Below are 12,766 nucleotides of genomic sequence, written 5' to 3'. Positions count from 1 at the left end.
ACGGTATCGATACAGAAACATTTATTTATCACATATTTCGCCACGAATATATTTCAACATCGAGCGTGCGTTACTCTCTCGCGCCCCTTTCGTTGCCTACATAAATCTAATATTTGGTACTTATATTGAAGTCTACACTGGCCGCTTAAATCAGGAGTTCGTCCTCGACGTATACACATCTTACATACGTCGTACAGCAGCACCAATTGTTACAGGCAGCACCAATCATTAATAAACCTAACATTGCGATTAAAAACTTCCTTGTTACAGCCGGATTTCGCTGTTCTGTTTCGTTTTTGATTGATGTCAAAAACGTAAACAACTTAGATTAACATATCCGAAATTTCGGGCTGCGTATTTATAAAAAAAAATTTGATTAGGTTCTTATAATAAACGATAAATAATAAATTTTCAATTTAGTCTGCATTCTACTTAAAAGCTCGTAACATTCGCGAGCATCATTTATCCTTGTTTAACATTTGATAAATAACAAGGATAAAATGATTCCACAAATGTTGTGAATAAATAAATGGAACGTAGCTTTAATACTATAATATCAAATTATATAAATGCTTTTGGCGTGCAATTGATTTAAGTAACTTTCTGAAGCACATCAATTAGTATGAAAATTAATAATGACTAAGTATATAATATTTTTATCTAAAACAAAGAATTTATATAAACATAAATAATGAACACTAATAAAAAAAAAAAAAAAAAAAAAATTAATCCAAGATGTTTAATATACCTCCTCAGTATCAATTTGTATGGCCTAACCATTTAATTTGTTATTTGTTATCTAAATATCTAGTTACTGTTTGTGCGCACTGTGAGTAATTTATAATGTAGGAACCGTTCGAGATTGGTGATTAAATTTGTCTCGAGGTAACTAAGTCGTGACTTTACGTGTTTATATTTCGTGCGTTTCAAATATATATTTTGCGCTTTGCTTTCGTTTTTTTCAGTGCTTCTGTCTTTTTTCTGGACCAAATCCGTCCAAATTTGAGCTACGTTTGAGCTAGACTAGTGTTCAAACCGGAAGTCATTGTTTTCGAATTGACACTAGCCATGGAGTGAACATGAAAATACATTATGCGACGATACGTGCTGTGCCTCGCAGGGACAACTGATTCAATTCAATTGAAAGGAAAAAAATATAACAGGAATTACTTGAAACAGGTACTCGCTGTATATAATACTATCATTATAAATTATATTCAAAAATATTTCACTGAGCTTCTTCTTGACTAGATTCTGCGAACTTCAGCAAAATAACGCTTATTAAATAACAAAATTCGTGTGCACTCAAGAATAAGATTCTTAAATACTTCATAAGTTCACGCGAGTATTAATGTTTATATGCTCGATAAAGACTATGTAGTTCAAAAATAAATATGCTCGTAAAATATATAAACACGTTCTTTCTGTTAACAAAAATATAAATGCAAGTTATTAAATGTATAATGATTTATACGTGCTTTGACATTCTAATTACATCTAACAATTCTATCAATCCCATTATACACAAATCTTACACTTTGTCAATTTCGTAAATAGGAATACATAAATGTGTATGTATGTACAAGAAATTATTATTGTGTATAATTATTGTCAAAAAAGTAAAATTCACTACAGTTTTTACACATGACATAAATCTGAATGCACATGAATTTTTTTCACCTACAACATACAACGATAAGATCCTCTCACAGAATTCGCAAGAAGGAACAATAATATTAAATAATAAACAATAATCCTCACTCTACAAAAAGCAGTGACGAACTGCTTTACAAAACAATACTGTACTTTACATTCGAGACGTTACTGTTCTTTTAAGTTACACGCAAATTTCGCAGCTGCTCATTTTTTTTCATTTATCGGATTATTTATGGTTATTTATCTAACATCGTTTCAAATTTGTCTTCACCGATTGTCCTTTCAACTACAACTATCGTGATAAATTTGTGAATGACTCACATTTTAGCAATGTTTATCACACATGTTTTTACTTATTAGCATACCTATCAGCTTAATTACTGACATACAGTGGCTGTCTAAGTGTACAAATAATTTTATTATTCAGATAAAAAAAAGAATTTTTACAAATAAAGATTTAGTAAATGCTTAATATATTCTAGTATTTAGAATATCGTATTCTTAAAATATTTTAATTAAAAAATTATTATAAAAATTGTAATATCTTATCATATAAATAATAACTTATCATATAAATTAAGATATACTAGATTGATAAAATTATATGTTGACCAGGAACTTTTGACAGTCACTGTAAACTGTAATTAAGATTGACTTAAAATTTTTGTTATGATAAAATTAATTGAGAAATAAAGTTTTGTTATTTACATGACCGAAGATTAATTTAATAAATTCTTAATTCATAAATTCTTTATTTCCAATTAATTTCTAATTAATATCGTAATTTTTGATGCTGCTTAATATCTTCTTTTTTTTAAATTAATATGTTTCGTAACTGATTCTCTAATACATGTAGCTAAAAGACATCCGGCGATTCTGTATCATATTCCTCCGTACACGAAAACTATTCTCGTTGCACATTTAATAGCAAACGCGATCCTAATTCTTCATTTAAAGTGTGTATCGTGTTTATTAAATTGTACAGATAAAACTTAGGATCACAGATAATTTAATACTAAATATGCAGTGAGAATCAAGTCTTCTAAAGTCAAACATATATAATTCTCTTTATTCTCATAATACGTATTATATTATTTTACGGCGTTTTTCGTATGCCTATTTGAATTTTTTCTTAAATTTATATGAACATTGCAAAATTTTGTCCCCGAATGATGATATAAGTGACCTCTCAAGGATCATGGCTGTCCTCATAAAATCACCTTCTCTGTTTATCGTTCAAAAAAAGAGTATATAGAAACATTTTGGAAGATTCGACAATTAGGCACACAGATTGCCCTCTTGAAAAAATTCGCAAGTAACCCTTCTCGCGAGCAAACATTCTCATTTAGATCTTGAAAGATTTTTCTTATCGTTTATCTCATTTAGATCTTGAAAGATTGTACCTTATCGTTTATCCGCGTCTTAATCGCCGAGCAAAAGTCAGCTTCGTAGATAGTTTACTTGCGCGAAACTTCATATCGTCGAGTCATAGCTTTTCGAGCGCCTCTAAAAACAGCCGTGTGATGAAAAGTCGCGTGACACCATCGCCGACCAAGGTCTTATTAATACCTTCTTCAGAACGGCTCGAGCGTTCGCGAAATGAGGTCATGCGAGGTCACGCATCTTTTCGCGCCCTGCTGGGATCTCGTTTTGGAACTTCCCATACAGATGTCCAAGAGACATTCTGAAGAACATCCCAACATTCTAAGAACGTTTGCAGATATCTCTGAGATAAAATATGTATGGGTTTACGATTGGCTCAATATTTTCGAAAATCGCCTGAAGCCTCTCTCTTGGACGTGACAGCACAATACCACGTTCTCTGAAGTTTCCGGCCATCTTTCAGACTCAGGCAATGTTCTGTTTTGGAAGAATCGGAATCGTTTGTAGAAATTGAGCAACGTGTCGTGGGCGGACGCACGCACGGATCTCCCCATGGCTGCCGGAAGAGCCTTTTAAACGAATCCTCGGGATGATTTATCTTCAAGTATTCTGTGGACGTACGAGGTCGTGTTCTCGCCATGAGCTGGTCGTGCACACGCCGTCCCCTCGCCACCATTCGTTCACATCCTTGTAATACTTTGGTGGACGGTCGTCGTGTAACATGGCGCACACCCGGCACCAAAAATACGTATTGATGAATTCGCCAGTACCCTTCCAGCGAAAATATGAATTGTACAAGTCGTCATCGCGGTCCAATCGATGCAGATATTCAGCGAGTTCTTTCGGCGTCTCGAATTCGTCTACATGGATATAAGAACGGTATGGCGAGCTGCGTGCATAATCCGTCGGATGAGCCCCCATCACGATTGGCAAAACATTGTGCCTGCACATCCAAGGAAAAATAGATAATACAAGCAGTGTAATATTCCAAAATACAAGAAATGGAATTGTAATCGTGAGAGAAGGAAAACGCGTGATTGTGTGTCATGAAAGAAATCGTATCACATCGCGTGCTTGTGAATTGAAGCGGTCGCGTCCAGTTCGGAAGCTTAATTAATATCGCGCGAGTAGCACGCGTTTCTGTCCATTAAGTGAGTAGGGAAGATTAGGTAACGCGAGTTGGCACGCAACCGCTTTATTCAAGATACCGCACAAGTTGGCAAAGGTTGCCGACCTCTGGGTGAAATGATCGAGCGTATTAGGTCAACTTATATTCGCTGCTCGCATCTAAAATACCGCATCTCTCTGTATGAATTGTATGCGCTAATAAGAGAGTGAGAGGATAAGACGGTGAAAAGAGAAAGGAGGAAGAGCAATAAATATCATCGCACGTACCCTAGTCCGTTAACGAAGAACTTTTCCGTGATGTAATCTTTGCAGTTGGAATTCTCGAATGCGAGGTAGAATTTGTAGTCCTCGTCGAGCATGTCGAAGCACGTTTGCGACTGCGATCGCGGGCAACGTAGGCTGCCGCACGCACCGTAAATGTCCACTTGGATGTATTTCGAGAGTTCCCTGGCATAATGCATACGCTGATTTCGGGGATGGCAGTTGGAAACGAACCAGGCGACCTAATTAAACAGCGAATGTCATGAAGAAGAAAGTAAATATCATTTTTGATAGTGTAACGATTTGAAAATTACAAGTATTTGCAAAAAATGTAGTATAATATGATTGAAAATGTAGTATAATATGATTTTGATAAGAAATATAATTTTCAATAAAATTCTTTATTTTGATTTAATTTTTATATAAATCTTAATGTTTCTAATTTAATTTCTATCTGAAGGTAACGTTTCTATTTTTTGTAAATTAATATAATAATAAATCATATTGAAGAATAGATGATTTTATTTCATTATCAAATAAATATTATTTTTATTGCATATACGCATTATTGCATATTTTTTAAATATTAATTAAAATTAAAATTTTTTAAAGCCATTAATTTCATATAAAATATGTATTATTTAAAGTTATTTTAAAAATTTAACAGTACGAGTTACGATAAATAATTACATTTTATAACTAAATAAAAACAGTATTTTATTAAAAAATGCAGAGTAAATAAAAGCTATTTCTGTCTTCAAAAAATATATAATTCTATTATTTTATTTTAATTATAGAAATAAATATAATAAAAATTTATTATTAACTAGTACATTTATTTTACAAAGAATATACATTTTATTTCATTGTTTTGGTTCTCAGACAATTCAAATATTATTAAAATCTTAATTTAAATATTTTACCTTCTTTGTTTTGTTTGCTGCATAATTAAACGTTTGTGAGATCTGTGTAATACTCGAATCATAATATTGCCATCTTTCGTAAGGTGCCACTATGTCACTATCGCGCCGATATGTAGCGGTCCAATTGATAAGAGCGCTCTTTACGCTCTGCGTGTGATAAGGACATTCTAAAAAATACAGCATCCACACCTATTGAAAAAATTACATAAATAATTTTTATTATATAAATAATATATTTAATAATAAATCCTCTTTTATATGTGCGCAATATAACTATATAAGTAAAGTTCAAAGGCGAGTCAATCGCTGAACAAAGGTGACCTGATTTTCTCGGGTCGCAAAAATTAATATTGCTTGTGTTACATCGGATACCTGATTGTAAGACCTTCGTCCCACGTGCGTGATGTAATCCTTAAATAGAATGAGATCGGCGTCGTCCGGATTGTCGCGGACGATCGTGCAAGTATTCACCGGGCAGCGTTGTTGGAAGAATATGTCAGGACCAATTTTGGCTTCGGCCATCCCATGAGGAATCATTATTTTTTTCAATGGATGCTCACTGCCTGTTTTGTTGTAATCAGATGGCACGAACATTAGCTGTAAAATTATTTATGACATTAATATACTTATGACTGCGCAGAATCGTTTAGTCAAGAAAAGTTATTGATTAAATTACAAAAAAAATCTTTTTATATACGTATTTATATAGCTTTGTAGAACTTATACTCAGCAACTAAGTACTGAAATATTATCTTATAATTATATTTTTAATTCTCTTAAAATCCTAAAACAAATTTAACATACATTATCCGACATTAGCAAAAATTAAAGCCAACAAAATTCGTACTTTTTTTTATAAACGTATGATGTAAATTAAGTTTATTTTATTATTTACACTTATTTTACAAAGAATAAAATTAAATTTTGTCATTGTTATTAATTGTTGTGAATGTGAAATTCTTCAGTATTTTGTTGAAAAAAAATTGAGAGATATAATTATATGTATAATAATCGGAATGCATCGTGATTCAATAAAGTAAAATAAAATTAATTTAATGCAATAATATTTTTGCTGATATTTATTCCTCTTCACTATTTTTGTTAAAATTAAATTTACATCAAAATATTAATGTACAAACATGTATAAATAAAGAAAATTTTTGAATGTATATGTCTAATATTCATAAAAATCAATTTATAATTAGCAATATCGATAATTAAATATAATAATTAAATTTTAACTATAATCCGTAAATTTTTATGCAATTATCAGAATTACTTGATTAGTCACACGATCATCGTAAGCAGCTTCCTCCGGCCACAATTGAGCCAATCTTCGGCCAGTATTGCGAGTTCTTATCGCCGGATAAGGTCTTCTTGTTCCTCCTTTCATGTACCAAGGTCTTCGTGATGGATCTTGGTCTATCGAGTTTTCGCCCAAGCTCACAGTACCATTTATATTTAATACCTTCGAATAAAAAGAAAAAAAAATGTATAAATGTATAAATGAAAAATAGAATTTATATGGCATCGTCATTCTCTGCTGCAACTAAAAAGACAATATCACAAACTATAAATATTATTAAACTAGAAAATATTATGAATAATATCGCATTCAACAAATTTCATAGTAAAGATAATAATTTTTATGAATCAATTACTTTTTCACTATTTATAATACCTAAATAATCGCATTGTTATCTAAAATTTTATATATATTATAATATTATCTGTTATATTATTACCTTTAATTTATTACCTTAATTTATTAATTCAAATTTTTTTTAATATAAATGCTTTTGTGTTAACTCTATTAGTAAATATAAAAATTTATGCGATTAGTTAAGTGTAATTTGCAACTTTTAAAGTTTCTAAGCATAATATCATGATTTATGTATGAGTGAATACATATAAGCTTTTATTAACTGGATAATATATGATTTGAAAAGTGGTAAGAAAAAATTAAAACTTTCTCGTTTTAAATATAGATAATTAGAAAAAATAAGGTAATACTGCCACAGGCAACTAGACTATTAAGCAATTCTAAATGCATCACAATATATATCATATTTTACAAATTCCAATTTCCTACAATTCTCATAATCTGAGAGTTAATTCAATTATCGATTCAACTTTGCTATTACTTAAGCGTCCAATATTTAACAAAATGAACATTAAATAAGTTACGATGATATTTCAAGTATTTTTTTTATCAAACTTTACAACGTATCTATCTGCTTTTTTTACACAATGATCATGTTGTAATCATTGTGTAAAAAGCATTAAAAGAAACAACGTGTTTTATTTAAAATTTAATATATATTTAATTTAATAGCTGAATCTCCTAGAAATTATTTATATTTTATTCGAACCATTATAATTTTCTTTATTGTATTCTTATTATTAACTATAATAAATTACGCGATGTATAATATTCTAGTGCTATGGAAACCCAATCGAAAAAGAGGAAGCCACTAAGTTCGAAAAGTAAGCATACGCACCGTATTATTTTAAAGCGCAAAAACAAGCAAGACGACACACGGAAAAAGTAACAATATCATATAAAATTTCATAGGAATAATCGATAATATTATAATATTATATGTTATTTATGTATATCTATACATTACTTGACTTTTATCGTGACAATTTTTAATAGGTAAGAATGAAAGAGCTTAAAAAGTTTCGTTTTTTTTTTAATATTTTTCCGTGTACATGTCGTTTTGGGATTAATCGACGCTACAATTGACTATACCTCGGACGAAAGTTTTTTCCTCACTCGCTCCCGAGTGCGTAATACTCGCATCGTCGGCTTCTTCGATTTCAAAGCCCAATCGAGTTTCATCTGCGAGCGAAATTTCTTTTATTTTTATTCCGTAATTTATTTCACAGTCATTTGTACTATTTATATTTCGCACACTTTCTTCTCTTTCTCTATCTCTCTTTTTGCCGTTTTAGATGTACTGTTATCACATCTTTACATAACGGTATAACATCGATAAGTCAACCGTCAAAGATTACTGTAATCTTAAAAAAAGATCTATTTGCGCCTAAATTACAAATATTATGATAAGCAAGAAATACACTACATTAATGTATCTTTATTCAATATTTCGATCGATAAAAAGTATTATGTTTGTACAGATCGAGATAAAAATATTCAATATACTCTTGTTCCATTTTCTTCCAAAACGATATCGATTTGCAATTACAATCGGTACCGCAGAAATCGGTATCTGCAGCTATGAATAAATCAAACTATGAACTATGTATTACGCAACGAAATATTTCACATGTCTCATAGGAAAATATTGTAGTAAAAATTTATGGAATACATTATGAATAAATTACATTATATTCTTATTAATATTTATTAAAGATATTTTTATTCCACAATATTATGTGTATTTCGTATTTTTTCAAAAGAATTGTTGTAATTTGAAAATTCTAATATACAACTTAAAACAAAGATTAATTTTATTAAAACGAGAAAGAAATCTTACATATTGCCTTTAGCGCAAAAGTTATACTTTTTTGAAAAATTATTATATTAATATATATTTTTTTTTTAACAAAAAATTCATTCATTATAAACATTATTATACATTGCAAATTTTTATGTAGGACAATCCACTTAAATCGAATATTTTGAACAATTCATTTATTTTTAACAAAAAAATTTTTCAAAAATAAGCGGAATGATTTTGAAGGAAACGTATTTTGTTTTTAAACATGTTTTTTTTTCTAGACGGAGACGCCAAAGAAATATAAAAATCATCTCTTTTTTAAATGGAATTATATAATTTTTTTACATAATTCCTCTGCATATAAAAGTATTATGGGTGATTTATTAAAAAACTATAATAGTTTACAAGATATTTACTTTATTCTGGCACATACTAATATAAGATAAATATTAAGTATCTCGTAAACTATTTTTTGGATTTTTTTATATTTTTGCTTCAATATTTTTATATACAGAATAATTAGAGGAATCAAATTATGTAAAAAAAAAAAAAAAATCGAGATAAAAAAAATTTTATAAATAAATATCATTTGTTTTTGAGACAAATAAAGGTCAAAAATATATGTTTAATATTACAATTTTTATTAATGTGGTTAATAAAAGATAATTAATATTACCAGGAATGTGTCTAACAAGCAATGCTTGCATAGCATACAGATGGCCAAAGCCAAAAACAATCAAACTTTATTAAATTATATTTGGTCGTAGAATACAAATACGACAAAATCATAGCTTCTTAAATATCGGCAGCGTCTTTATTAAATTATTTTCTTCTGTTATCCATTTCTATCAATATAGATTAACTTTAATCTTCTTCTTACTGTTTATCTTTTTCTAATTCTTATAACTAGAAAAAAATAAAAAACAAGTTAAATAAAAATCAAGAATAAAGCTAATCTATATTGATAGAAATAGAAGAAATTAAAGTTAATCTATGTATATTGATAAAAATAAAAATTGAATAATTGAAAAAGATAATTTTAGAGATAAAAATACACATAGATTAATTTATTTTTTATCTTTTTCTAATTTTAAGAATTAAAATTCGAAAAACATTTAGCACGATTTCTTTTTTGTTTCTTTTTTTTAATTAATTTCTATATATGAATAATTATACATATATGCTTCTGGGATGACAAAAATTATTTTTATATGCGGATGACTAACTCTCTTTTTGTACGCTTCTGAATATTACAATATCGTTATTCTATTTCAAATTTACAAAACGAAAGATTAAAAAGGATACACTTTTTATGTAATTAACTATTTTCTCCATGATTAGATAATGATGACTTTCGCATCGATTAATCTAAAACAATTAATAATTTAGCACATACCTTCGGCATGTCGCCGGTAACTCGAACAGCCTGTGGCTGACTGGGATGTGGTCGCATGCTGTGCCATATTTCGTCCTCTCGCAGGAGATTTAGCAGAACGATCAATGTGCCCGTCAGACATAGCACGTAGAAAAAGTATCTCTTCAGGGAGAAACGCGGCAAAGCCATACCTCCCAGTTCCCTAAATCGACAAGTTCCTTATCTAGCCATGCGTCACTTAGCTCCACGACATTCGGCTACACTATAATGAAAATCAATCAAGAATAAATGAGATATTGATCGATCTTTTATATCTCGCAAAATCTGGAAAGAACACACACGAGGTAATATAAACTAAAAGATAATTCGCGAATGATAATTTGCTAACGATGGCATTAAGAAATCTCTCAACTTAATAATTCAGAGATTTTTAATGTTGTGTTAATGTCTTTCAAATTAATATAATATAATAATTGAAAGATTTTTTAATAAGATTTTAAGAAAGATTTTTTTCTTTTTAATCTTTTCCCTTCTCTTCTTCTCTAAAAAATATTCAGAAGCTTTTTGTATGAAATAAAGAATAATATACCGACTAACATAATAAAAATATGTTACAATTACATTTTGTATGTAAATATTTACAGTAAAATATTTTATATATACATATATATTTAATATTTTATAATATATATATATATAATATATATATATTTTACTGTAAATATATATATATATATATATATATATATATATATAATAAAGATATAATAAAAGTAAACAAGAAAATAAAATATACTTAGTTAATTTATTTATTAATTTTTGTTATATCATATCATTCATTTTCCGAGATAAGATATGTTCCATTTCCGGGCATGGATGCACATATAGAAGATATAATGATACAGATTTTAAATTACATCCTTATTTCATGTTAGCTTTTAACACGATTTAACTTAAAAAATAATTCATCTAAGTAGAGTGATCCAAAAAACTAAATAATTTATAATAAACCGCTGCTGATTCTACTCAATTATATCGTTATTTTATACTAAAATGGTTATATTTGACACTATATCGTGTCAATTTGACACTATGTGATGTCACTATGTAATGTTAAATTGACACCAAATTTAATTATGGTTTTAGTATAATATAAAATAACGATATATTTAATAAGAACAGTGATGACTCACATTAGATTAAATTTGACACTATATATTTAACAGTTTAAATAATGAATATCATGTAGAATTTTATCTAAATTTAATTTATTTTAAATATATAACGAGAATAATTATATAGGATAATTAATTATATTACAATTCAAAAAATTAATGTAATATGATATAATTATCATATTATATAACTGAAAGATATATTTAGAATACATTACATATAAATATTATTAGGCTCTAATTAAAGCTCTTACCTCGACACCGTACTCGATGTATTGGCTATTTCTTTATTTATTTAATTTTTTCCTATAAAATAATGGTCTAGATCAGGCCTGTCGAAACTCTGGAGCCAAAATACAAAGCTATCGACGTAAAAAAATTCAATGTAAGATTTTAGAAGCTATAAAGTATTGATAAGTATCATGTAGATATATATTAACACTTTACAGTCCTCGAAATCTTATCCACATTGAATTTTTTGCGTCAATGGCTTTACGTTTTGACTCCGAAGCTCAAATTGGATAGATCTGGTCTAAATGGACCTTATTTACACCGAGCATTTAATATGCGTATTAACAGTAATTTTCTTAAATTATCTTAATTTCAACGATGCATGTAAACATATTGTAACAATATACACGATAAACTTAATTAATTAATTATATAGATAGACTTAATTAATTATATAGATAGATGCGTATTAGCTTAGTACATCTTTTTTAAATTCTTTAAATTGTATTGCCAAAATTAAGATAACTTAATAGAAAGTTACTAGTTAGTCACGCAAAAAAAATTAAATTAGATAAGTTTTAAATTAATACATTGATCTAATAATCTTTTATAATAACAAAAATTATTCTTGTATAGTACATATGTAGAATATATCTATACATACGTATAGATATATTCGCAGGCGCGATTATGTTATCTAAGAAATACTAAAATTTGATAAGATTGCATAACCTTGTTAATTTCCGGAACACTGAACATTTTGTAATTACCTGATATAACAATCGCCGCTCTTAAAGAACCTTAATCATTATGGGATGATTCATTACTGTATCATTCTCGCGTAAGCTTTAAGCACTAATCCTCATTAAAGCAATATTAAGAGATGAAACATTACAACTTCCCGAACATAATATTTTAAATATGCGATCGATTATTCGTGATGTTAAAAAGAGATTTCCTGTTCTAAATTAACGTTGAAACACTAACGGATGTTTTTCTCTATAGAAGATATAGTTATTCGATAAATTTAATTGGACACTTCCGAAGGACGCAGAAGCACGTGCCCATGGATTTTACGCCGCGCAGAAACGTTCTTGCGATTTATCGATAACTCGCTCATCCTTTCATTCGTTAGCTCTGAACAACTCCGGTTTGAAACTCGATGTC

At 28.8% G+C, this 12,766-nt stretch overlaps 1 protein-coding gene across 1 annotated transcript; it reads right to left on the bottom strand.

Annotated features, from left to right (window-relative positions):
• Positions 1-3,639: 3,639 nt before the first annotated feature.
• LOC105627764 (glycoprotein 3-alpha-L-fucosyltransferase A) lies at positions 3,640-10,382 on the bottom strand. Its single transcript, XM_012209044.1, has 7 exons — positions 10,215-10,382; positions 8,107-8,196; positions 6,631-6,819; positions 5,724-5,948; positions 5,352-5,540; positions 4,435-4,670; positions 3,640-3,982 (listed from the first exon to the last, which is right to left on the bottom strand). Exons 1-7 carry the CDS (start codon positions 10,380-10,382, stop codon positions 3,640-3,642), a joined length of 1,440 nt encoding a protein of 479 aa, XP_012064434.1.
• Between the last annotated feature and the right edge of the window lie 2,384 nt (positions 10,383-12,766).

The sequence above is a fragment of the Atta cephalotes genome, assembly GCF_000143395.1.
Source record: "Atta cephalotes unplaced genomic scaffold scaffold00010, whole genome shotgun sequence".
Taxonomy (NCBI): domain Eukaryota; kingdom Metazoa; phylum Arthropoda; class Insecta; order Hymenoptera; family Formicidae; genus Atta; species Atta cephalotes.
Note: the sequence above shows the minus strand (reverse complement) of the source record. Positions and strands in the feature narration are given on the sequence as shown.

Excerpts from the sequence above, each read along its gene's own strand:
- LOC105627764 (XM_012209044.1), bottom strand. The coding sequence starts at position 10,382 with ATGGCTTTGCCGCGTTTCTCCCTGAAGAGATACTTTTTCTACGTGCTA. Across the intron at positions 4,671-5,351 it reads CAGCAAACAAAACAAAGAAG|GTCGCCTGGTTCGTTTCCAA; the intron begins GTAAAATATTTA and ends CTGTTTAATTAG. Across the intron at positions 3,983-4,434 it reads TTCTTCGTTAACGGACTAGG|GCACAATGTTTTGCCAATCG; the intron begins GTACGTGCGATG and ends TTGGATGTGCAG.